Below are 27,059 nucleotides of genomic sequence, written 5' to 3' on the forward strand. Positions count from 1 at the left end.
TTTCTCTTTCTAGTTTTTGCTGCTGAGCTATGTTGGAGATATATAGAGAAGCTGATGACTTATGTGGGTTTATTTTGTATCCTGCAACTTTGCTAAAATTGTTTATTATTTCAATTAGCTTTTTGGTTGAATCTCTAGAATTCTTTAAGTAGACCATCATGTCATCTGCAAAGAGTGATAACTTGGTCTCCTCCTTGCCTAGTTTGATGCCTTCAATTTCTTTTCCTTCTCTAATTGCTACTACTAGTGTTTCTAGTACAATGTCAAATAGTAGAGGTGATAATGGGCATCCTTGTTTCACTCCTGATCTTATTGGGAATGCATCTAGTTTATCCCCATTGCAGATGATATTAGCTGATGGTTTTAGATATATACTGTTTATTATTTTTAGGAATGACCCTTCTGTTCCTATGCTTTCTAGTGTTTTTAATAGGAATGGGTGTTGTATTTTATCAGAGGCTCTATTGAGATAATCATGTGGTTCTTGTTGGTTTGCTTATTGATATGGTCAATTATGTGGATGGTTGTCCTAATATTGAACTAGCCCTGCATCCCTGGTATAAATCCTACTTGATCATGGTGGATGATCCTTCTGATCACTTGCTGGAGTCTTTTTGCTAGTATCCTATTTAAGATTTTTGCATCTATATTCATTAGGGAGATTGGTCTATAGTTTTCTTTCTCTGTTTTTGACCTGCCTGGTTTTGGAATCAGTACCATGTTTGTGTCATAAAAGGAGTTTGGTAGAACTCCCTCTTCGCTTATTATGTCAAATCATTTGTATAGTATTGGGATTAACTGTTCTCTGAATGTTTGATAGAATGCACTGGTGAATCCATCAGGCCCTGGGGATTTTTTCTTAGGAAGTTCTTTGATGGCTTGTTGGATTTCATTTTCTGATATGGGATTATTTAAGAATTCTATTTCCTCTTCTGTTAGTCTAGGCAGTTTGTATTTTTGTATATATTCATCCATATCACCCAAGTTGGTGTATTTATTGCCATATAATTGGGCAAAGTAATTTTTAATGATTGCCTTAATTTCCTCTTCATCGGAGGTGCTGTCCCCCTTTTCATCTTTGATGCTGTTAATTTGCTTTTCTTCCTTCCTTTTTTAAATTAGATTGACCAGTACTTTGTCTATTTTGTTTGTTTTTTCAAAGTACCAGCTTCTTGTCTTATTTATTAAATCAATAGTTCTATCACTTTTGATTTTATTAATTTCTCCCTTAATTTTTAGGATTTTTAGTTTGGTTTTCTGCTGGGGGGTTTTAATTGGATCTCTTTTGAGTTTTTTTATTTGTATTTCCAATTGATTGATCTCTGCTCTCCCTAGTTTGTTGATATATGCACTCAGGGATATGAATTTACCTCTGATTACTGCTTTGGCTGCATCCCAAAAGGTTTGAAAGGATGTCTCGCCATTGTCATTTTCCTCGATAAAATTATTAATTGTTTCTATGATTTCTTCTCTAACTAAAAGATTTTGGAGTATCATATTGTTTAATTTCCATTTAGTCTTTGATTTAGTTTTCCATGTACCATTACTGATCATTATTTTTATTGCCTTGTGATCTGAGAAGGCTGCATTTATTATTTCTGCTTTTCTGCATTTGTGTGCTATGTTTCTGTGACCTAATGTATGGTCAATTTTTGTGAATGTGCCATGTGGTGCTGAAAAGAAGGTTTATTCCTTTTTATCCCTATTTATTTTTCTCCATATGTCTATTAATTCTAATTTTTCTAAGATTTCATTCACTTCTTTCACCTTTTTCTTATTTACTTTTTTGTTCGATTTATCTAAATTTGATTATGGTTGGTTTAAGTCTCCCACTAATATGGTTTTACTGTCTATTTCTCCCTTCAATTCTCCTAGTTTCTCCATTAAAAATTTGGGTGCTATATTATTTGGTGCATACATGTTGATTAGTGATATTTCCTCATTATCTAAAGTCCCTTTTAACAAAATATAATTACCTTCCCTATCCCTTTTGATCAGGTCTATTTTTGCTTTGACTTTATCAGATATCATGATTACCACTCCTGCCTTCTTTCTGTCAGTTGAGGCCCAGAAGGTCTTACTCCATCCTTTAATTCTGACCTTGTGGGTGTCAACCCGCCTCATGTGTGTTTCTTGAAGGCAACATATGGTAGGGTTTTGGATTCTAATCCATTCTGCTATTCTTCTATGTTTTATGGGTGAGTTCATCCCATTCCCGTTCAATGTTATGACTGTCATTTGTGGACTGCCTGACATTTTGATATCATTCCCTAGTTCTAACCTTTTCTTCTTCGGCTCTACCTTTTAGTCCAGTGATTTACTTTGAATTGGTCCTCCTTGTCCCCTCCCTTGATATGTTTCCCTTTTCAGTCCCCTCCCTTTTTGTTCCTTCCCCTTCCCCCCTCTCTTTCCCTCCCCTTTTCTTTTCCCTCTCCCTCTACCCCTCTTGGTTTTCCCTTCTCCCTACCCTTGTTGGGTAAGATAGAATTCAAGATCCCAATGGATCTGGATGTTTTTCCCTCTCAGAGTTGATTTCCCTGAGAGTAAGGTTCAAGTAAAAATTCTCTTCCTCTCCTTCTAATAGGAGCTTTTCTTCCCCTCCCCTTCCCATGTGAATCTTTGTGTGAGAATGATTATTCTGTTTGGTCTTTCTTTTCCCCCTATTTACACATTACATTTCCCCTACATGTTAGTATACATAGATTGATATAAATGTAGTCCTTATAGAAGAGAGTTTGAGTAAAAGAAGAAGATAACATTTTTTCCTTTTCCCTTTCCTTCATATTTACCTTTTCAGGTATTCCATGCTCTTTGATTTTCGATATCGAACTTTCCACAGAGCTCTGGTCTTTCCATTGCAAAAAGTTGGAAATCTTCTATTTTGTTGAATGCCCATACTTTCCCTTGGAATTATATAGTCAGTTTTGCTGGATAGCTGATTCTTGGTTGAAGACCCAACTCTCTTGCCTTTCTGAAGATCATGTTCCATGCCTTACGATCATTTGGAGTAGAACTTGCAAGGTCTTGTGTGACCCTGATTGGCCTTCCTTTATATCTAAATTGTCTTTTTCTGGCTTCTTGTAGGATTTTTTCTTTTGTTTGAGAGCTTTGGAATTTGGCAATTACATTCCTGGGAGTTGTCTTTTGGGGGTTTAGTGTAGAGGGTGTTCTGTGAGCTCTGTCAGTGGCTGTATTGCCCCCTTGTTCTAGAAATCTCTGGACAATTTTCTTTGATTATCTCTTGTATTAAGATGTCAAGTTTGGTGTTTATTTCTGGCTTTTCTGGAAGTCCAATTATTCTTAAATTATCTCTTCTCCCTCTATTTTCCAAATCTGTCACTTTGTCAGTGAGATATTTTTGCTCTCTTCTATTTTCTTGGTATTTTGGCTTTGCTTTATTAGTTCTTGCTTTAAAGCCTGGTTTTCTTTTACAGTTTCGTCAAACTGGTTTTGTAGATGCGTGAATTTCTTTTGCATTATTTCCCACTTTTCCTCCCAGAAGGCTTCCTTCTTTTTGCTCATTTCAGATTCATGGGTTTGTGGAGAGTTTCCATTTCCTTTGGAAGGTATCGGAGCATTTGCTTGTGTTTCCTCTTCTATCTCCGCTGTGTTTTGCATTTTTGCTCCATAAAATGTGTCCATAGTCTCCCCCTTCTTCTTGTTTCTTTTGGAATTTTGGGGCTTTTTTGCTTCTGTGTAGTTTGCCATCTCTATCTGAGTGGGCAGGATTAGCTTTTCTTATCTCTGTTTGACATTCAGAGGTTTTGGCCCTAGGCAGATTGTCCGTTCTATGCAGTTGTTATTTTGTCTTCCTGGGGAGCCAGGAATTGCTGGTGTGTCCCTGTTACTGCCCTCCTCTCCTCGGCACCCTCCTAATGCTTCTCCATTGCCTTACTTCCACTCTGTGAGCCTAGCTTGGCCCTTTTTCCTGTGCCTTAGCCAGTCAGCCACAGCACTCTGAGGGGGGAGGGGCTGTGGCTTCCTGGAGCTCTGAGGTCTCCTAATGAGATTAGCTTTCCCTGGGTTGAATTTAGTATGCATTGAGGCAGGGACTTTTTTCATGAGACTCCTAAGGAAGGATCCAGCCAGGGGGTTAAAAGCTCCCCCCTCTCTCTCTGTTTCCCTACTGTCTGGGTGCCCCCTCGACTGGGTCAGGTTGTTTTCAGGATGTGGCCTTCAGAATAGCTGGCTCCCGAGGCCCTTTTGCCAGCCCTGAGGGTTGCTGTTTTTCCAGATGACCCTGCTCTCTGAGGGGGAGGGGCTGCGGCTTCCCTGGAGCTCGGAGGGCTCCTCCCAGGGGGTTAAGAGCTCCCCCGTCTCTCTGTTTCCTTGCTGTCTGGGTGCCCCCTCGACTGGGTTAGGTTGTTTTCAGGAAGCGGCCTTCAGAATAACAGGCCTTGGGGCTCTGAGGTTGCCTCTACTGCCTTGGATTCGGACTCGGCGCTCTGGGTTGGGGGGGGATGGGTCCTAGGACCTTCCTTCTGCCTACCCCTTAGGTTCGAGTGGTCTCGGGTTCTGGCTTTTGGTGGGGGGGGCGTACCTTTTGATTCAGGTCCAGGTCCAGGGGGAGGACTCCCGGGGTCTATGTTGTTGATCGTTTTGGATTTCGGTGTCCTAGGAGCATTTGGTTTGAGATCGGTAAGAAAGGGTTTCAGGAGATCTGGACTTTAGCTTTCTCTAAGCAGCCATCTTGACCGGAAATCCCTTTTCCTATGTTTTTGTTTCAGTTCATTTTTAGTTTACTCTCTAGGGTTCTTTAAGGAAACCTATATACTATCTACAAAATGTGATGATTTTGCTTCCTCTTTGCCTATTTTTATTCCCTCAATTTCTTTTTCTTGTACTATTGTTAGTTAATATTGCCTTTCTCTTTCTCTCAACCTTCATATACACTTTCTAGATCTTGTCCTTCAAACCATAGCTCTACCCTTTTTTCACCTTGGCATATTTTACCCTATTAACATCTTTTCTAGGCCATTGCATTAGCCTCTTTAAACATTTCAGGGTCTTCATCTCCTCTCTAAGCCATCTTCATGGAGCTGCCACATTGAAATGACTAAAATACAGGTATGGCTGTGGCATCTCCTTGTTTAATACTCTTCAGTGGCTCCTCATTTTATCCTCTGTAATGAATAATAACTCCTGGTTGGCTTCTCGAGAAGCCTTAGTCCTGTTCTAGTCTTCTTCTACCCTTCTTCTAGCTACTTTCCTATGTATTACTCTTCTTCACACCCTCTAACTTTCTTGGTACTCTTTGAACATGACATCAAGTGTTTTCCTTTGCCTGTAATAAACATTTGATCTCTGCTTCATAGAATTCCTAGCTTCTTTCAAACCACAGTGAAAGGGGCATCTAGGTAGCTCAGAGGATAGAACATCTGGGTTTAAATCTGTCTGAAATATCCTGGTGTGTAACCCTGGGAAAGTCACTTTTCTGCTTTGCCTAGTTGTTCTTCTTTCTTAGAACTGATGCTAAGTCAGGAGGTAAAAGTTATTTGAAAACAAGATAAGACAACAACAGTTAGGACACCACCTCCTACATGAAGCTTTTTCATGATGATGGCACAGTGAATGTGAACATTGGGACTGAAGTCAGGAAGATCTGAGTTCAAATCTAGCCCCAGACAGTAGATGAGCAAGTTACTTAACCTCTGCCTCTGTTTCTTTAACTGTCAAATGAGAATAACAATATCATGTACTTCCTTGAATTGTTGTGAGGATCAAACGAAACTATAACTGTAAAATATAATGCCTTCTATGTAGTAGGCCCTGTATAAATGTTAGTCATTGCTATTGTTTTGTGTAGAATTTGTATTTTTTATTTCAATATATGTTTTATCCTACCATGAGAATATAAGCTACTTAATGGTAAGTGACTACTTGATTTCTATTTTAGTGCTTAGCACCAAGTGAGATACTTTATATATTAGTTAAAGAAATTGAATTGAATGCTTATCAATGGATTTAGGAAGATTAGTTTGTACAGAATGAGTTGGAAGCAGGAAGGACCAGATAAGGGTAGGCTGGTATTGCGATAATCTGCACTAAAATTGTTGGGTACCTAGGTAATATAGTGGTATATGTATGGGAAAGAATGTAAGAACATTTTCAAAGTAAGGCTTAATTAATCAAATATTACTACTTCCATTGTCTCATTACCCACAACTTAGTCTTGATAGTTGTTGCTTCTACTTGATAAGTCCCTGAACATAAATGACCTTTTATGAGGGCCAAATGTGCTTTTCTAAACAGCAGAGCTCTGGGATTAGAGCTCAGTTTAATGCTTGTTCCACCATTCTATTTTGTTTCTAAATAGATGGTTCACTGGTTGATGGAGGTTACCTGGTATCTTTATTTAAGAATGACATTTTATTCTGGAGGGAAAAGGCATATTCTGAAATTCTATAGTTGTGTAACTTTCATAAATTATTGCACTGTAACATTAGAATTTTATCATTCCAGTCAAGTTTATAGCATACCCAAGACTCCTCACATTAGAGGTCAAAGATATTGTGGGACTTGTGTCAAACTCTAGACGAGAGAGGAAATGAAACTCATATTTATGAACTTTTTCAGATAATCTGGATATTTGTATAAAAGGTGGGAGTAAGATATAGACAAAACTTGGTGGTACTTGACATAGGGAAATTTTCATAGTCTGCTGACCCTATTAGAACCTTTGCCCTTATGAATTTACATACCTAATGGCATACTCTAATTTTAATATGCAATAGTTTTTACTATCATATTCTACTATATGTTAGTATATTATGATTCATATTCTATTAAGTAAACAACTCTGTTTTCATCCTCTAAATGTTATGGAAAGGTAAGGTATATTACCAGTGAGCTTCTTTTACTTTCTCTACCATATAAATGATATATGTTGGTACGCAAAATTTAGTAGCTACCTTGAATCAGAAATAGACAAGTATATTTTTACAAAACAAAATTCAAACACACCAAAAAAGACCCCCAAACCCCTTCAATACGCCTTAAAATTGCTACAAATTATAGATTTTAAGGCTGAAGAGTAGTATGGTTTAGGCAATTGATGTTAAAGTTGCTCAGAGTCACATAGCTAGGACATGCCTTAGGCCAGATTTTAAGTATAAATATTTAAAACAAAATGATAAAAGTCTTTCATTATTAAATTATGTATGTTCGGGGAATACCATATTTCATCATATCCATCCTCCCTTTTATTCTCCAAAGTACTGTCTTTGGATCCTAGGTTAACAGGAAGGGAACCATCTAGTCTTTGGGGTGTTGGCCTTTCTGTACATGGCTGACCTTAGCCCCACGTCTGTTTTAAGATATCAGCTTTGCTCCCTAGCTTCAGTGGTGATTCTTCTTTTAACCTTGTACCCTTTACACTCATCATCTCTCCCTTAGCTGTATATTCTTAGTACTTAAAGGACTTCAGTGTTTCTGAAATTACATTATCTAGTACCAAGGATTCAAATAGGACCCATATTAAAATGTAATTGGGGATCGTTTAGCAAAATACATAAAAATAAAACATAGTGTTAATTTGTCAGTATGCAGACTATCCCCACGATCTGTTTTAATATGAGTTTGTCACTTCTGATTTAGTATACCATAAAAGTTTTAAAGTTGTAATCCAACTTAAGTGTCTTTGATGAAAATAAAATTAGAGCAAAGGCAAACTTTTTAAGGAATATTTTTGTCAAACTACATTAATTTGATGAATTATCCTTCAAAACAAAATTTTCCTTGGATAGAGGTCTCATATCTGAAATATAAAGAGAACTATGTCAAAATTTTAAGAATAAGAGTAACTTCCCAAATGATAAATGAGCAAAAGATATGGACAGACAGTTTTCAGATGAAGAAATCAAAGCCATATATAAATGTATGAAAAAATGCTCTAAATCACCACAGATTAGAGAATTTTAAACCAAAAACAATTCTGAGGTATCATCTCACATCCATCAGATTGACTAAAATGACAAATGTTGGAGAGGATGTGAAAAATGAGGACATTAATAACTGTTGGTGGAGCCTGTGAACTGATCCAACCATTTTGGAGAATAATTTGGAGTTATTCCCAGAGAGTTATAAAACTGTGTATACCATTGCTGTGTCCAGAATATTTATAGCAGGTCTCTTGGTGGCAAAGAATTGGAATTGAGGGGATGCCCATAAGATGGACAATGGCAAAACAAATTGTGGCATAGGATTGTGATGGAACAGTACTGATGAGCAGGCACTTTTTTTTTTAATTGGGAAGAACCACACAGGATAGTGAACAGAGAAATGAATAAAACCAAGAGAACATCATACACAGCTGCAGGATTAATACTGGAAGAATAAATTATGAATGTTATATCCAGAGAATTAACCAAAAGGTGGGAATATGAAAGACTTATTAGTATGAACATGGCTATCTCCAAGATGATGCCTTGGATGATACTTTCTATGATGCCAGGAGGGTGGGGAGGGGCTGGGACACTTGTGGAAAAATGCTATTAATTCAAAAAAGAAACAACAAAATAGTCCGACTACTTTTTCTTTCTAATGAGCCTTCACTTTCTTTAGAGACCAATATAGACTTTTAGATTATTGTACTGCCCTGAGCCCTACCATCCTAATCTGTATTACTGTCTATGTTCAGGAAAGGATAGGTTTGGATTTTTCTTCTACATTTTTTAATAATGTAAAACAACAACCGAGGTTCCTCTCTATTAAGTGTTTCTACTGGTCTTATTTTTCTTCCCTTATGTCTCTATCTGGTGACTGTTCATTTCCTTCTACATTTCTGTTAGACTCAGTGTATCTCATTCCCCAGAACTAAGTGTACCCTGATATTTATACTTTTTATCTTCATTTTATAATCTCTTTATAACCTGCCATTTCTCTATTATGGCTAAATGAGATTATACATAGCTTATTTTATTTTTATTTTAAGTGTTCTACCTGATGGAATTTTAGAACGTAACTGGGTTTTTTATTGTTATTATTGAATTTAGGAGATATTTTTATCTCATTAGCAATTTACTTATAAGTCATCTTTTTGATTGGATCTCTCTTGCAGCTGAATAGTTTCATCAATTTTATTTTCCTTGGCTCTTATATAAAAAAACAACAAACATTTACTGCATGATTATTATGTGCCAGTGCAAGGGGACTATTGCTGATATAGAGATAGAAATGTAGCTTTGCTTTCTGGAAGCTTACCATCTAATAAGGAAATTAAATTTTGTAGGTAAATAAATAGTAAGAGGCACATTAGAGATTCACACTGATGGGATCATAGATAAAATTTTAGGAAGTCGAGGATATATAATGTCAAGTACTCTGTCTGAAGTGTAAGGTGTATATTAAGAATAATAGCTTGAGATAGGATTTTAAAAGGTGATTTGGAGTCAGCTATAAAAAGGCCTTAATTTGTCATAATTTCTGGACACTGTTTGGAAACTGTAAAGAACAAGCAATTGATATGATTGGAGCTCCTGATGATGATGATGATGATGATGATGATGATGATGATGATGATGATTTGGTAGTTAGTAGTCAAGATTGGAAGGAAGGAAAGGTGGTGCTGAGACAAGAGAATATTGAATAAAGCCAAGTAAGGATGGTAAATTAGGTTGAATGTGGTTTGTCACAAAAGAAATGGAAGTGGGAGATACTGCAGAGGTAAAATCAAATCCTAGTTTCCTACTATTTACATCTGTATGAGTTTGGAAAAAGTTCTGGGCTTCAATTTCCTTATCTGTAAAAAAGAAAGGATTAGACTAGAAATTCAGTCATAGGACTTTGTATCTAACTAGATTTTGGAGCAAGGAAGAGACTGGCCAAAAGGGGGAAAAAAGATTTATCGAAGAACAAAGAAGCAAATTTAACAAAGAAGCAAATTATTATTTTTTCAAGTCCAAGTTTTCCTACATGTTAATAACAAATATATTTTTGATTACCTAAATATTATATTTGGATTTAACTTAATTAATTTAGACTTTCTATATCAATTTCTTTAATTTGGTGTAATGCTTAAGAAAAAGATATGTTAAAAATGCAACACGTAACACATTTTTTCCTCTGACCTTCTCCCTAGAATCTGAAAGTATATTTCCTTTTACTTATATATAAGAAGTTAGCTCTGGACTATGTCACTTAGAGTTAATAACAGTGGAGCTTTGGGGCTACATAGACTTTTCAATCAATTGTACCTGATTGTATGTTATGGATTCTCCCGGGAGTGAGAAAAAGAATGGATAGTGCCTGGGAAAGGATCACTGGCAGGTTGATTTACTTGTTGAACTGCCAATTAATTTATTAATTGATTTATAGTGACCAAGGAAGAAAAATTCTTCTAGGGTGTCTAAGATTCGTCTCTTCACTGTTGGCTTTCTAACAATGACTTAATTGTGCCTTACTAAGGTGTACGGATGGCTATGAATGGTGTAAAGTCTCAGTTCTAATGTTCTTAATTTATAATTGACCAGCAGGAGGTGTCTCTGGGTTGAGAAGGGAAATGGAAGAGTGCATGGTAGGGTAGGAGTTAGGGGTCTCATTTTTATAGAGTTTTGGTGGTAGGGAAAAGACTAATTCTTACTATGTCATCTTAGGGTTAGTTCATTAATATATTCACATCATCTCAAAGTGATCAGCAACACCTTAGAGTACGTTTATTAGCATAATGTTCTGTTGATGTTACTGCATATTTGGAGCTTATCTGATATGGTAGAGCCACAGAACTCTTACATTAAGACCTAGCTCCTTCCTGTAATTTAGCACATAATATGGCTGTAGTTAAATTAGTTAAGTTTATTATTTTAAAAATTATTCATTTATATTTTAAATTTATTTTTCAATTCATTTACTTATTTCTTCACACATTAATTATTTATATTGACAGCACATTATTTATATAATTAATGAGACAGTTTCTAGTGGTTTATATGTTCTCCTTATGAGAGTTTGCCAGTAATTATTATACTCCCTTAATTTCACAGTTCCCCCTGGTAATCTTATTTCCTATTATTGTTACTGTGTACTAACTACTTATATATTAACTAGAATGGGATGATATGTGGTCAGGAGGACCAGAACGAGATAAAATGTTAACACACTTCTTCTAAGTAGGCAAGTAGAATTGTAGTGCTAAGCTCTGCTTTTTAATTTCTCTCTAGGGTCTTTTGGAATACCTTTGTTGAAGTTTGGTGATTTTAATTTGACTCTTTACCTGGGATTGAGTACTTTTATATTCTTGCATGATTTAATGTTTTCCTTTCCTTGACAGCTGAAAAATTTATCTGGTTCCTAGATTAAAGTCTGACTTCAAGATCTAAAGCAAATTTTTTGAGTCCCACTGTAGAGTGTTTTGTGCTAAAGAGTAGAATATCCCATTATTGGGACTTTGTTAAAATTAATAATACTGGGTCTCCTCAAATTAATAAAGACCCAGGTTTCTGTTTGGCTACTAGATGAATGATGCCGTGTAGATTAATGAAGCCATTTATGGTCGACAATTTAGGAATTGTTTTAAGGAATTGCTTGAGCTCTTTGTGTCATAGTGTTGTTAACTAGGTATGATTTTCTAAACTTTGTGACTTAGAGAAAGCTTATATTGGATGAGCTTAGCTTTCTGTTCCATTCATCACAGGCATGGATTTTTAAAAGCCACAATTTCAGCACATACTTTTCTTTTGGTCTTAAGACTTGTCAGTACCATGCTATCTTTTAGTTCTGTAAGTAAATCTCCAAGTGATGTCTCATAGGGTCCTGCAGAAGCTGGAATATGCAAAAAGCAAAAAAGGGGTGGGGGTGGGGAAAGGTGATTATTAGAACATACAGACAATAATGAAAATAGATTCAGAAATCTGCTCCTCTTACTGAAGTGTAGGAGGTTTGTGAAGGACTTCAGATAATTGCAAGATGGAGAACTTTGTTGGCAAGACTCAATAAGTACATTATTGAATTTTTATAAAGAAAACATGTCTTTTCCATTTTGGAATAAGAAAACAAGTAAATTGGCATTAACAATTATTTTAAAACAACATTTATAGGTAGCAGATGATTAGACTTAAGACTTAATTGTCTCAGTGAAGTATTTTTTCTTTTGGGGGAATAAGTAGAAGTTTATTATTATTATTATTATTATTTTTTACAACATATTCTCATTAGAACTGTATAGCTTTTCTGTACTGTTTTAGATCAAATGCATTAATGTCCTAACGTTGCCACATCCCCTCCAGCATTCATTACTTTCCTTTGCTGTCATGTTAGCCAATCTGCTAAAGGTGTGAGGTGATACCTCAGAGTTGTTTTGATTTGCATCTCTCTTATTATAAGAGATTTAGAAGACTTTGTTCTTGTGCTTATTAATAGGTTTGATTTCTTTACCTGAAAACTGCCTATTCATGTCCCTTGCCCATTTATCAATTGGAGAATGGCTTGATTTTTTTGTACAATTGATTTAACTCTTTGTAAATTTGAGTAATTTGACCTTCGTCAGAGGTTTTTGTTATGAAGATTGTTTCCCAATTTGTTATTTCCCTTCTAATTTTGGTTACATTGGTTTTGTTTGTACAAAACCTTTTTAATTTAATGTAATCAAAATTATTTATTTTACATTTTGTGATTTTTTTTCTAACTCTTGCTTGGTCTTAAAATCTTTCCTTTCCCAAAGATCTGACATGTATACTATCATCTAATTTACTTATAGTTTCCTTCTTTATATTCAAGTCATTCACTCATTCTGAGTTTATCTTGGTTTAGGGTGTGAGATATTGATCTAAACCTAATCTCTCACCTACTGTCATCCAGTTTTCCCAGCAGTTTTTATCAGATAGTGGATTTTGGTCCCAAAAGCTGGGATCTTTGAGCTTATTTTAGATTGTCTTGCTGAGGTCACTTACCCTAGTCTATTCCACTGAACCTCCTTTCTGTTCCTTAGCCAGTAACAAATTGTTTTGATGACCACTGCTTTATAGTAATAGTTTGAAATCTGGTACTGCTAGGCCCCCTTCCTTCATGTTATTTTCCTGATTTCCCTGGATATCCTTGATCTTTTGTTCTTGAACTTTGGCATGGTTTTTTTCTAATTCAGTAAAAACGTTTTTAGGTAGTTCAATGGGTATGGCAATGAAAAAGTAAATTAATTTGGGTAGGATTGTCATTTTTATTATGTTAGTTTGGCCTACCCATGAGCAATCAATGCTTTTCCAGTTGTTTAGATCTAGTTTTAATTGTGTGGAGAGTGTTTTGTAGTTGTGGTCATATAGTTCCTGTGTTTGTCTTAGCAGAGAGATTCCTAAGTATTTTATATAGTCTAGGGTGATTTTAAATGGAATTTCTCTTTCTAATACTTGCTGCTGAGATGTGTTGGAGATATATAGAAATTCTGATGACTTACTTATGCGGGTTTATTTTGTATCCTGCAACTTTCCTAAAGTTGTTGATTATTTCAACTAGCTTTTTTGTTGATTCTCTAGGATTCTTTAAGTAGACCATCATATCATCTGCAAAGAGTGATAGCTTGGGCTCCTCATTGCCTATATTAATACCTTAAATTTCTTTTTCTTTTCTAATCACTACAACTAGTTTCTCTAGCACAATGTTAAATAATAGAGGTGATAATGGGAATCCCTGTTTCACTCCTCATCTTATTGGGAAGGCTTCTAATTTATCCTCATTACATATGATGTTTGCTGATGGTTTTAGATATATACTGTTGATTATTTTTTAGGAAAGGGCCTTCTATTCCTATACTTTCTAGTGTTTTCAATAGGAATGAGTGTTGTGTTTTGTTAAAGGCTTTTTCTGCATCTATTGAGATAATCATGTGATTTTTTTGTTGATTTTCTTGTTGAGATATGGTCAATTATGTGGATGGCTTTCCTAATACTGAACCTCCTTGTATTCCTGGTATGAATCCTGCCTGGTCATAGTGAATAACCCTTATGATCACTTGCTAGCCTCTTTGCTATTTAAGATTTTTACATCTATGTTCATTAAGGAGATTGGTCTATAGTTTTCTTTCTCTGTTTTTGACCTGCCTGGCTTTGGAATCAGAGTACCATATTTGTGTCATAAAAGGAATTTGCTTATTCTGTCAAATAGTTTTATAATACTGAAATTAGTTGTTTTTTGAACGTTTGATTGAATTCACTTGTGAATCCATCAGGCCCTGGGAATTTTTTCTAAGGGAGTTCTTTGGTGGCTTGTTCAATTTTTTTTCTGACATGGGATTATTTAAGAATTCCATTTCTTCTGTTAATCTAGGCAATTTATAATTTTGTAAATATTCATCTATATCACCTTAATTTCCATATTTATTGCCATATAATTGGTCAAAATAATTTTTAATTATTGCCTTAATTTCCTCTTCATTACAAGGTAAGGTCTCCCTTTTCATCTATGATACTGTTAATTTGGTTTTCTTCTTTCCTTTTTTTAAATTAAATTGACCAATACTTTGTCTATTTTGTATGCTTTTTTAAAATACCAGCTTCTAGTGTTATTTATTACTTCATTAGTTCTTTCACTTTCAATTTTATTAATTTTTCCCTTAATTTTTAGGATCTCTAATTTAGTTTTCATCTAGGGATTTTTAATATGTTTGCTTTCCAGATTTTTTTTTTATTTGCATGTCCAATTCATTGACTTCTATCCTCCCTAATTTGATAATGTGTGAGCTCAAGGATATAAATTTCCCCCGAGTACTGCTTTGGCTGCATCCCATAGATTTTGAAAGGATGTCTCATCATTGTCATTTTCTTCAATGAAATAATTGTTTCTGTGATTTGTTATTTAGCTAACTGATTTTGTAGAATCATTATTAAATTTCCAATTAATTTTTTATTTGACTCTCCATGTACCTTTACTAATTAATATTTTCATTGCTTTGTGATCTGAAAAGGTTGAATTTATTATTTCTGCCATGTTTTTATGCCCTATTACATTATCAATCTTTGTGAATATTCCATGTGATGCTGAAAAGAAGGTATATTTCTTTTTGTCCCTATTTATTTTTCTCCATATCTATTAACTCTAATTTTTCTAAGATTTCGTTCACATCTCTTACCTCCTTCTTATTTATTTTTTGGTTTGATTAATCTAGATTTGATAGTGGTAAGTTCAGCTATCCCATTAGTATAGTTTTACTATCTATTTCCTCCTTCAACTCCACTAGTTTCCTCTTTAGAAATTTGGATACTATACCAGTTGATGCATACATGTTGATTACTGATATTTCCTCATCGACTATACTGTCCTTTATCAGGATGTAGTTACCTTACCTATCCCTTTTAATCAAGTCTATATTTACTTTGGCTTTGTCAGATATCATGATTGCAACTCCTGCCTTCTTTCTCCCAGTTGAAGCCCAAAAGATTTTGCTCCAACTTTTAATTCTATGTTTGTGAGTATCTACCTTCCTCATGTGGGTTTCTTGTAGACAACATATGGTAGGAGTTTGGTTTCTAATCCACTTTGTTATTTGTTTTCATTTTATGGGTGAGATCATCCCATTCATGTTCAAAGTTTTGATTGCCATTTGTGTATTCCTCAACATTTTGATATCCTCTCCTAGTTCTGTCATTCTTTTGCTATATCCTTTTAAACCAATGGTTTGCTTTTATTCAGCCCCCCTAATCCCCACTCTTAATATGCTTCTCTTTCTGCCCCCTCCCTTTTTGTTCCCTTCTATTTTTTTTCCAGTCTGTTAAGTTTCCTCCCCCCTCTCTTTCACTCCCTTTTTGTACTCCCTTTCTCTCCCTTGCCCTCTTAATTTTCCCTTTGTTAAATTTTTTTTTTGTAGTTGAGACTTAAATATATTAATAGGTGGTCAGCAGGGTTTTGATTTCTAAATCTCAAAAATGAAACACTAACACAAATGGAATTTATGATAGTTTATTTACAATAGAGGGAAGATATTAAGGAAGAGAGAAAAGGGGGTGGGGAGAGATAGATCTCTGGCTTCCTCTAATACCATTTAGAAATTCTAAGCCTGAGCCAGGGGAAGAGAGTCTCAAGATGATGGGCCTTTCCTGGAGGCTACACGCCCCAGAAAGGCGAGGTCACTAAGTCAGCCTTTCACTCACCAATGGTGACCTTCTAAATGGAAAAAAGTCTGCTGGGTTTCTGTCTTCTAGTCTCTCCTCAAATGTCTGTCTTTCAGTCTCTCCTTGGTGTCAGAGAACTCTTTGATCTCTTTGAATCGAATCGAATATCTCTTCTTTTAGCCTCTGGTCTTCTTTTTAAAGATCTTTTCCTCTTGTCACCTCCCCTAAATTTCAGGTCTACCAATCACAGCAGAAGCTTTTCTCCAGGACTGCCTACTCTTTAGTTCACACCTTCTTTGGTTAGATTATATCTTTGGGTTACTTAACACCTTTTTTGGTTAGTTTACCTTTTGTAGTTACTTAACACCTTTTTGAGGTTAAAATGGGTAGATCTACTTAAAAGACTGAGTTATCACCTTTTGGGGATTAAAATCTAAGATTGTGGATCACAATTCAATCTTCCCAATCATGGCAGAGCTAAGTACCTTCATTTTTATAATCAGGAGATTACAATTTTATCTTCACAATGAAGGAAGAGCTACATATCTTCATTGTTATAATCAGGGGACAGCTAAATCCAATCTTCATACCTTCTCACTTTCTCTGTAGTGTAAGATAGAATTTGATACCCCAGTGGATCTAGATGCTGTCCCCTCTCAGAAATGATTTCACTGAGAGTAATATTTAAGTATTACCTATTAGCACTTTCTTTCTCTCCTTCTTATAAGCGTATTCTTCCCTCCCCCCCTTTTTTTCATTTCATTTTATACCACTTATTGCCTCAATCTCTTCCTGTGAATGATTCTTCTATTTACTATAATAGTGAATATAATTTTTGATAGTTACAAATAACATTTTCCCCATACAGTAATATAAACAATTTGATCTTATTTAAGTCCTTAAAAGAAGAAAGTTTAAATTAAAAAAAAAAGTTTTTTTTCTTCTTTCCCCTCACTTTCTTTTTTTACTTTTTCATGTTTCTCTTGATTTTTGTGTTTGGATATCACACTTTCCACTTAGTTTTAGTCTTTTCTTTACAAATACTTGGAAATCTTCTATTTTTTTGAATGCCCATATTTTCCCCTGGAAGTATATTGTTAGTTTTGATGAGTAGGTGATCCTAGTTTGGAGACCCAATTCTCTTGCCTTTCTGAGTATTATATTCCAAGCCTTGTTGTCCTTTAGTGTGGAAGCTGCCTGAGCTTATGTAATCCTGATTGGTGATCCTTGATATCTGAATTGTCTCTTTGGCTTCTTGTAAAATTTTTTCCTTATCTTGGAAGCTCTTGAATTTGACAATTACATTCCTAGGAGTTGTCTTTTGAGGATTTAGAGTAGAGCGTGTTCTATGAACTTTTTCCAATGTCTCTTTTTCCCCCTTGCTGAAGAACATCAGAGCAGTGTAGTGTGATGTCAAGATATCTGTTTATTTCTGGGTTTTCAGGTTGACCAATTCTCAAATTGTCTCCTCATCATCTGTTTTACCATTCTGTCATCTTGTTAGTGTGATATTATGTCAGTCTTTTGATTTTGGTATATTAATTTTTTGCTGTTTTGCAAGATCATTGTCTTTCAATTGCCTAATTCTGGTCTTTAAGGACTGGTTTTCTGATATGATCTTTTGATTTTCCTTTTCTGTTTGGTCTATCCTGCTTTTCGTGTCTTCTAGCTATTTCTCCAGTTGAGAGTTGTTGTCTTTTAAACTGTTATTTTCTTTTTGAACTATTTCCCACTTTTCTTGCCAGAAGGCTTCCATCTTTTTGATAAGCTCCAATTTAAATTCTTCAAGAGCTTGTGGACAATTTTCATTTGGGGGGGGGGGGCATTTTGGTGCATTTATTTGTATTTTCTCTTCTGCTATTTCCTCTGTCAAAATTATCCAGTGTCAACCCCTTCTTCTTGTTTTTCTTGGTGTTGGGAAGTTGTTCCTCGGCAGTGTTTGTTATCACTATGGTGTTCGTTTCTTCCCTTTCCAGTCAGAAATCTTAGTCAGTTGGCCAGGCTTTCTATGTATGGAGGCAAGGAGCTAGGTTTTTGCTTGAGGCCACCTCTGGAGTCTCCTCAGCTTCTACTGTTTGCTGCCCTTCTCTGTGCTATCTCCCCGTGGGCGCCCAAGGTCTGAGCTCTTCAGCCTGCTGGGGTTTCAAGTCTAGCTACTATCAAGGCTAGGTCTTTGGTGGTCTTAGTCAGCTGCCAAGGACCTTGAGGTGACTCTCATTCACTTTAGAGGTGCCCCTCTCTCACTCACTGATTCTAATGGGCACTGGCTCTGACTGGCTCCGTAGGTAGGGTGGGGGAGGGTAGAACTACTCACCTTTTGGTGGAATCTTTTTTACCCCCTTACAGTATCGAAATGCTGTGCCCTACTGTAGAGTCCCTTTGTTCAGAATGAATTGGGTTTTTTTTTTTTGCCCTTTTGAAGTAGTCTATATTGGTAGGTGGTGAGGAGAGGAAGAGTCTTGAGTCTAGACTGCCTCCATATTTACCCGGAAGTCTAAACTCCTGTTCCACAATTTATACTTAGAGAATTATTACACCATTATGTCGTGCTTTCTGTCTCCACATTTAAACTATTATTATAGTCTGGCATTTATGTGTGTTTCTCAGAAGGATGATATTGTATATTAGGGTTAAAATACAGACTCTAAGCAAATAAATGAACACTGACAGTTCTATACATAATCCCTTCTCCCCTTTTCTTCTTCCCCAATCTTCCTTTAAATGAATAGAACCAGTCAGGGAATAAACTGATGTTCAATGTCACCAGGAAAACAAACCTCAGTCTTCATTTTAACTAGTGCAACATTTTAGATATTTACTTAGGTTCGCATTTAATTATGGATGACTGAAATGACTGTACTATCTATTCAATGAGTGTACAAAAACAATAGCAAATTGTTTAACCCAGGCAGTATTTGTTAATGCTCATTTGATAGTCACGTGGTATTGATAGCCTTTATATATTACTAAGTAATGTATTTTTCTTAAATATACTTAAGCATGAAGCTTGCCTGGGTGTAGAAAAATGAAAAATCCTCCTATAAAATTTTTTTGGGTGATTAAAACTTCACCTGATGCATCAGTGGACAAATTGTATATATACTGTTATATATTATATACTATTAGAACTTGAAGGGATTTTAGCTCTCTCTCTCTCTGTCTCTCTCTGTCTCTGTCTCTGTCTCTGTCTCTGTCTCTCTCTCTCTCTCTCTCTCTCTCTCTCTCTCGAAATCAGGGAGATAAAGTCACTTAAATTTTTTTTCTTTTTTTCACTCTTTCCTTCCCACTTCTGACCTTTCACAGGGAGGAGAGAGAAGAAAAAAACAAAAACTTGGTTAAATAGATGTCTATTTTTGTTATGTCCAAACAGTATGTTATACAGTTGAGTCCCCATATCCAACAATTTGCTGTCCACTGATTCATTTGCCTGTAGTTAACCATGGGGGGGAAAAATAGTTTTAGGAGAGGGAGATTTGAATGAAGTCATCTGCCTCACTCTATCTTCAAAGTCCAATGGCAAGACAAAGGTCAGGACAATTGGTGATGGACCACCTTGGCATCTTCAATATCTGACCAAGTTCTTCCTTTAGCCATTTTTTTGACCATTGAAACAAATAGTTCCCATCTACCCATTCCAATGGGAGAAGTCTTCCCATGTTTGGGGTAGACACCCTCCTAATACTCACCAACGTGCATGTGGCCCATCAGCTACCCTCAATCTGTTTTAGCCTACCTGCCAGCATGGTTTACCAGGATGTGGCTACTGTGTTTCTTGGAGCCACAGGTGAGAGAGTTGAGTGCCAGGTAGACACCAAAGGTGAGTGAGCAGCTCTGAAAAATGCTCAGTAGTCCCTTACACCAGAGGTGCTAGTCCTCCTTGAACACTCATATACCCTGAAGGAGTGTATAGTATGGTATGAAAATGTACATTGTACTTTATCATTACTTTAATGTTGACAGTGTCTTATAGTATGTTTATCAGTTAAACTTTATTATATGTATATGTGTACAAGAAAATCACATTCATATATGAGATCAGTATGTGTTTGCTTATATTTGTGATTTCATCCATCCCAGGTAGGTCTTGGAACATATTCCCTGCGAATGAGGAGGCCTTACTGTATTTAATCCCTTATTTCTCTGTAACATGCTAATGTAACTTATTCAAGATGACATCTAGTTGATGGTAGAAAACTCTCTTTGCCTTTTGGTTAAAGTATTCTTTTTACTACATTGTCCTAGAGTCCAGGAAGGAAAGTATCCATTACTATTGATCGGTCAATACAGTAAGGCTAAGAAAAAAGGCAATCACAAATTCTGCCTTTATAGAATTTCTCTTCTGATGTGGGAGGAACCATGACCAAGTACACATAAAATATACAAAGTAAATGTAAAGTAGTTTTAGGAAGGAATTTGTTAGTTGCTAGGGGCAGAAGATGATCAGCAAAGGCTTCATAGAAAAGGTGGTGCTTAAAACTTGAATTGTGAAGAAACCAGGAAATCTGGTAGACAGTATATTCTAGACATCAGAGTGCAAAGGTATGGGAAAGGAAAGAGATCCATATGAACAAAGTAGCAAATAGGCCAGTATGAATATATAATAGAATGTAAAAGAATTGGAAAGCCTGTGAAAGTCATTTAGTTGTCAGTGAAGTTTATTTTTTACCTGAGACAGGTTCTCCATGTTCCTCATTGCTACTTGCAAACCCTCCCTCTACTAGTATCACTCTGTAACCTCTCCTTTACTCAATCAATTGAGGTTTACTCAATCCATATTTATCACCTAGTCAGGATTCTATTAGGTTTTATCTGTAAGTTCATTCTTTATTCTTCAACTATTTTAGTATCTGACTCACACTCTATTTCTCCTTTGCTGCTCCTCTTCTCATAGAGACCTCAGCCCACATTTTACATGCCTTCAAATACTCCTGACCTCCTAGTTCCCTAAATTACTCATTTCCCATGACCTATACCTCCACCTCCCCAGAGATAGTTATAGCCTTCATTTTGGCATCACCCTTAAATATTACTTTTTCATATTCATGAATCCTGAAATTGCATTTATCTTATCATAAGTTGTCATTTCATCTTTTCCTTTTGTCTTGTGTATTGTACTCTTGCTCTTTGTCCTTTCTGTGACCTCCAGTACCTCTATCTCAGTTCTTGCCCAGATTATACTCCTGCACCTTCTCCTTTCTCTATTTTTAATTCTTGGTGTACCAGTGTAATTCTACACTATTCACTAAATTCCTTGCCTCTTTATCTTATTGCCAGTTTTGTCCTTCTGAGTTTCAGTCTTGGTTCACTCCCTCTCATCAAAGCTGGGAAAAAATAATGTAACTCTATTGACAAAATCTACTACAAATTTATATTGAAAAATTTCAACTGAGCTCTTAACTTTATCAAGGTAATCCTGTTAAGCCTCCCTAATTGTTTAGCCATTTCACTCACCAAGTGCTTTTCCCAAACATTTCCACCCTATCTCTCTCTTATCCTCTTAGCCAAGATTCTTGCCTCATATATATTACTGAAGAAATTAAAACCATTCACAGAAAGCTCCTTCTTTTGCCTTGTTCTTCATCTCACATCATTCAGATCTGTTTCTTCCACTCTCATCCTCGACCCCTGTCTGATGTGAAGAGGTCTTTCCTTTACCAAGGCAAACACCTCTACCTACACATGTGATCCTTTTTCACCCCTCTCTTCTCCAGTAGATGGCCTTTTTGTTACCCTCTCTTAGTTGTTTTTAATCTCCCCTTGTCTATTGACTGCCCCACAGACATCTTATCAAAATGAAATGATTATTTTTCAAGCCTTCTTTTCTTTCTTATTACTTTTGTAGTTACTCTTATACCTCTATTACCATTGTCCTTCTACTCACCCAGGCTTATAACTCAGGTGTCATCTTTAACTCCTCACTTTCTTCAATTCTCTTATCCAATCAGTTGTTAAGTCCTTTTGTTTCTTCCTTAATGATATCTCTCATATACTTCTCCCCATCCCTTCTCTTTTGATCCTACCATCATCCATACATGAACTCCTATTGTAATAACCTTTAGTTGGTCTTCCTGCCCAAGGTGTCCCCCCCCCCCCCTTGGTTCTTTCTTTTTTCTTTTTGTATTTCTCATTTTTATTCAACAGAAAAAAATTGTTTTCACTGTACAAATTAAAAAAAAATCCAAAATTCCTTTAAGAAACATGAAGAAAAGTTGGGAGGAAGGGTCCATGGCTAGTCTGCATTGAAGAGGTGTCAAATGTTGCTAACTAACTCATTCTAATCCCCATGGAACTTCTCTTATAGACCCCCTTCAACCAGGTTCCAAGCCATCTGCCCCTGAGAAAACTCAAGAGTCTAAGGGTTTAGGAGGGCAACTTCCTCCTGCCCCACCTCAGTTCTTTGCCCATTCCAATCCAACATCCATTCAGTTTTTAAATTGATTTTCAAGCAGAGGTCTGTCCATTTAATACTCTGTTCAGTAAACTCCAATGGTTCTTTATTCCCTTCAGGATAAAATGTGAAATCCTCTGTTTAACTTTTAAAATCCTTCATAACCTGACTCATTCCCACTTTCAAGTGTTCTTACATTTTAATCTCCTCCACATACTTTGGGATCCAGGGACATTGTCCTTCTTGCTGTTTTTTTTTTTTGCACAAGATACCTATCTCCTCTTTATTTTCTGTAGAGCTTGTTTGTACATAATTGTTTCTATTTCTTCTCTTCTTTGCCTTTCCTTGTCTCTCCAGCCCTGTATGCAGTGCTGACCAAATAAGGAATGCTTAATAAATGACTGTTGTTGACTGACTAATACCACAAAAAAATGCTGCCATAAATGTATATGGAACTTTTACTTTTTAATCAAAGGGAATAATTAATTTAGCCCCTTTACATAATTCCAAATTGCTTTCCAGAATGATTTTCCTAATTCACTGTTTTACTGAAAATCTATTAGTATGGCATATTAAGCGTTAAATTAGACTAAATAGACATAAATCTGAATGATATAATAAATGTTTCTTGAATTGTAATGTGGTTAGAGTAATGTCTTGTAGTTGTAAGTCTAGTTCTTAAATTACTAGTTGTATTAGGCACAGTAAATAATGCTACCAGGTATATATTATTTGTATTCTTACTTTAGAAATTCATCGTGACTTTTTTGAGTCACTATTCATTAATGCCTTTTGGCAAGATGTAGTGGGATAATTTGAATAAATGTTAGCCACAGTTTCTCACATAGATTTGAAGAATATAGGTTCAGAGGCAAGAAACAAGGATGTATTAATGTCCAGCACTTCTATAGAGGCCTCAGATAAGACTTGAACAATGGTAATATTATAATTTTTTTCCAAAGTATGTAATTCTTGTGCACTTTATCCTTTGACAGTTAGCTAATAGTCATTAATCTTTTATTTTAGGTGCTACAGAATATTTTAGAAACAGAAAATGAGTATTCTAAAGAACTACAGACTATTCTTTCAACTTACCTGCGACCATTACAGTCCAGTGAAAAGTAAGTTAGATTGTTAATTGCTCTCACTATTAGAAGATATTTAAAAAACTTAATAAGTGATCCTATACTCTCTCTCGCTTTTTTTTTTGCTTTCTACTTCCTTTTCTCTTCTTGTGTTAGAAAACTGATAATTAAACAATGACAATGAAGGATTACATTCTAGTACTCTTGGATTAAAGCATGCTTTAAAAAAAAGAATATTATGTGTGTTTGGATGGGTATGAGGCATATTTTAAAAATTGTTTACAAATTTTTAATTGTGTTTTTCTTGACATTAGGTTAAACTCAACGAATATTTTATATTTAATGGGGAACCTAGAAGAAATAAGTTCTTTCCAGCAAATGCTTGTACAGTCTTTAGAAGAATGCACCAAGTAAGTAGCATGCTTTAAATTGCAGGTTTCATATTGGTTCCTGTGGTATTTTTTAAGGGATTGGAGAATTAAAGAAACTGCATTTCAGGATTCTGATTTCTACAGATTAAATTTTTATGATTTTGAATTTTCAGGATAGCTTGTGGTTGATATCAAAAGTTGTGTTTAAATGGTGTACTTTCCCTCCTACTTTATAACTAAGATGTTCTCTTTGTTTCACAAAAATCTTGGCTCATTGTGCTTATGTTTTCAAACTTGGAAAACTTCTGAGAAGCCAAAGTGTTCACTTGATGGTAGAGCATGTTGGAAATAATTTTTTAAAAGTGCTTTTAGAGTTATAAAAAAAGTATTAGGCACCAAAATCTCTCTTCTTTTTGAGGGAGAGCCGAATGATGCTAATTCTGACATTTCCTACCTATTTTGAATATTTTCATTACAATACCTCCATGATGCAATTTCTTGCAGCCAAGAGATGCATTAGTGGTTAAAAACATAATTTGTGGATTGGCTATTCTGTGGGTTACTTGACTCATGTTGTTGTTCTGATGTAGTTTGGGAAATAGATCATAAAAAGTTCTCCAGCACTTTTCTACCACTGCCCCGTCAAAGTAGTCCATTCTGTTCCCGCTAGCCATCTTGAAGCATTTCCCTTTTGCAGGGGGAAGCAAATAGAAGAAATGCATAGAAGTACATAGTATTTTTCTGTTTCTTTTTAACTGTAGGAAATTCAAAAGGTGAAAATATCTCCAATTTTTCTATGAAAGAGTTTAATTCCTTCAGTATAGCTTTTTTCTTTAAGTTGCCTGTATCCTAAGAATGGAAATATTATCTCTCTTCATCTTTTCTCTTATCCCCTCCTCCTATTAACTTTTAACTCATGACTTTTAAATTCATTAGTCATTTTCCCTTATTAAAATTCTGCTTATAACAAAGAAATTTAAACAGAAAACTTCTTTTTTTTGACAATATAATCATCATTCTATGTCTCCCATGCCTTCTCCCAAGAGGAGGGAAATATCTTTCTTCTTCTTTTCTTTAGGACCATGATTGGAAATTATGTTCTGAATTTGGCAGCATTTTAATGTTGGTTTTCTTTTATGTAATTCTTTTTGGTGTTTTCTATTTTCTTCACTCTTTACAAGACTTGAAAGAAGCTATTTCTGTATAGAACTGAGGACATATTCACATATTTTGTATTTGTTCTGGGTTGTATATCAGGGCACCTAGCAATGGTGGTATTCCCTTAAGGCCTTGCATTGAGACTCTCGGGGAATTTACTTTTCCTGGATGATTGGGCATCCAGTCCTTTATATGACTAATCCACTTTGTGTGACTGTTCATTGACAATAGTGACAGTCACAATCATTTATTGAGCATCTGCTATGTTCTTTCTGGTGTTTGAGGTCTTCAGGGATTTAAATTAGAGCTTTGTCCTCGAATTTTTGAGAAGGGATCACTTTTGGTAGTAACAAACTTAGTTTTCTCCTTCCCTCCCCATACTGTGTTTTGCTTCCAAGGCAGAAGAATGGTATGGGCTAGGCAATGGGGGTTAAGTGACTTGTTCAGGGGTCAAACAGCTGGGAAGTGTCTGAAGCCAGATTTGAACCTAGGACCTCCCATCTCTAGGCTTGACTCTCAATCCACTGAGCTACCCAGCTGCCTCCAACAAACTTAGTTTTATAAATAATATATTAATACATTAGTCATATACTAATACAATACAATACAAAACAGAGATGAGTTGTTTTTGTTTTCCTTTTAAATGCTAATGTTTTTCAAATGTGTTAACTTCAGTGGTTCTCCAGATTTCTCACCCAGGTCTTTTACTCCTTTTATAATATTTCATTCGGTAATCTCTTCATCTCCCATGGTTTCAGTTATCATCTCCAAGCAGAGAAGTCAGTGTGAATTCACCTGTCTCGTCATCTCCAGTCTCATGTCTCCAGTTGCCTTTTAGACATCTTGAACTGGATACTCTGTAGGTACCTGAAACTCAACATGTCCAATATGACTCCTCATTTCTCTCCCCAATTCTCCCTCTATTCCTACCTTCCCTATTATTTTCCACAGTACCCCATACCTCCTAATCTCCCAGGATCATAACCTAGGAGTCATCCGCAATACTTGACTTTCCCCTTCCATATCAAATCAGTTACCAGGTCCTATCTAGTCCACCTTCATAGCTTCTCTTATCTGTGCTTCTTTCTCTCTTCTTCCCTCCAGATTGCAGGTCCTTGTCACTTCATATGATTGTTTCACTTCTTTCTCCCCTCCAATCCATTTTCCATTTAGATGTCAAATTGATCTTCCTAAAATGCATCTCTGACTCTATCACTGTCCCTTACCCCCCACTCCTGAACCTCCCTCTCCCATTCAGTAAACTTCCCATTTCAGGATCAAATATAAAATTCCCAATTGGGTATACAAAGCACTTAATAACCTGACCGCTTCCTACATTTTCGATCTTTTTACCTCACACCCTTTTATATATTCTGAGATTCAGAGACATTGGCCTTTTTGCTGTTCATCTCATATGACATTTCATCTTGGGGTATTGACTTGGGCCGTTTTTACTGGTTGTCCCCAATGCCTGGAATGCTTTCTCTCTTCTCTGCCCCTTAGCTTCCCTGGCTTCCTTCACATATCCGCTGCAGTCCTACCTCTGCAAGAATTCAATTGTACTCAGTCCTTCTTAATAGTAGTGCCTGCCTTTTGAGATTGCCTTCAATTTGTCCTATATACATTTTGTTTGTATCTAGCTGTTTGCATGTTGTCTCCCACTTTAAATTGTCACTTCCTTGAGATTCAAGACTCTCTTTGTTTTTGCCTTTCTTTGTATCTCCAGTCCATAGCCCTGTGTTTACCATACAGTAAGAATGAAATCAATCCAGACTTACTTGATTTACTCTTTTCCTTTGTATCTCATTGATTTCTGAATGCCTGATTTCATTTTAGTTTGTTTAAATTTGCTTCTTTCTAAATCTTGTAAATGGAGAGGAGTGAACTTATCCTGGCCTCTCGATTTCAGTATGCTATTTTGTATTGGCTAGAAAGTCAGCTCTATAAATTGATTAACAACTTACTAGATTGAAAATAGCTTTATAACTTCAACTTTTTGGCTGACTTTCAGATCCTCTCAAAGCAC

General features: G+C 35.8%; 1 protein-coding gene and 1 long non-coding RNA gene across 11 annotated transcripts in view; one reads left to right on the forward strand and one right to left on the reverse strand.

Moving 5' to 3' along the window:
- ARHGEF7 (Rho guanine nucleotide exchange factor 7) overlaps positions 1 to 27,059 on the forward strand; it is a 381,786-nt gene that overhangs the window by 214,708 nt on the left and 140,019 nt on the right. For all 10 annotated transcript variants that reach the window (XM_056807964.1, XM_056807962.1, XM_007501282.2 and 7 more), the window contains 2 exons: positions 23,446 to 23,540; positions 23,819 to 23,914. In XM_056807964.1, the coding sequence (XP_056663942.1) occupies positions 23,446 to 23,540; positions 23,819 to 23,914 (191 nt within the window). The remainder of the gene's footprint in view (positions 1 to 23,445; positions 23,541 to 23,818; positions 23,915 to 27,059) is intronic.
- The window catches only part of LOC130455891 (uncharacterized), a 113,437-nt gene that overhangs the window by 29,850 nt on the left and 56,528 nt on the right, over positions 1 to 27,059 (reverse strand). The gene's annotated exons all lie outside the window — the stretch shown is intronic.

The sequence above is a fragment of the Monodelphis domestica genome, chromosome 8 (genome assembly GCF_027887165.1).
Source record: "Monodelphis domestica isolate mMonDom1 chromosome 8, mMonDom1.pri, whole genome shotgun sequence".
Lineage (NCBI taxonomy): Eukaryota > Metazoa > Chordata > Mammalia > Didelphimorphia > Didelphidae > Monodelphis > Monodelphis domestica.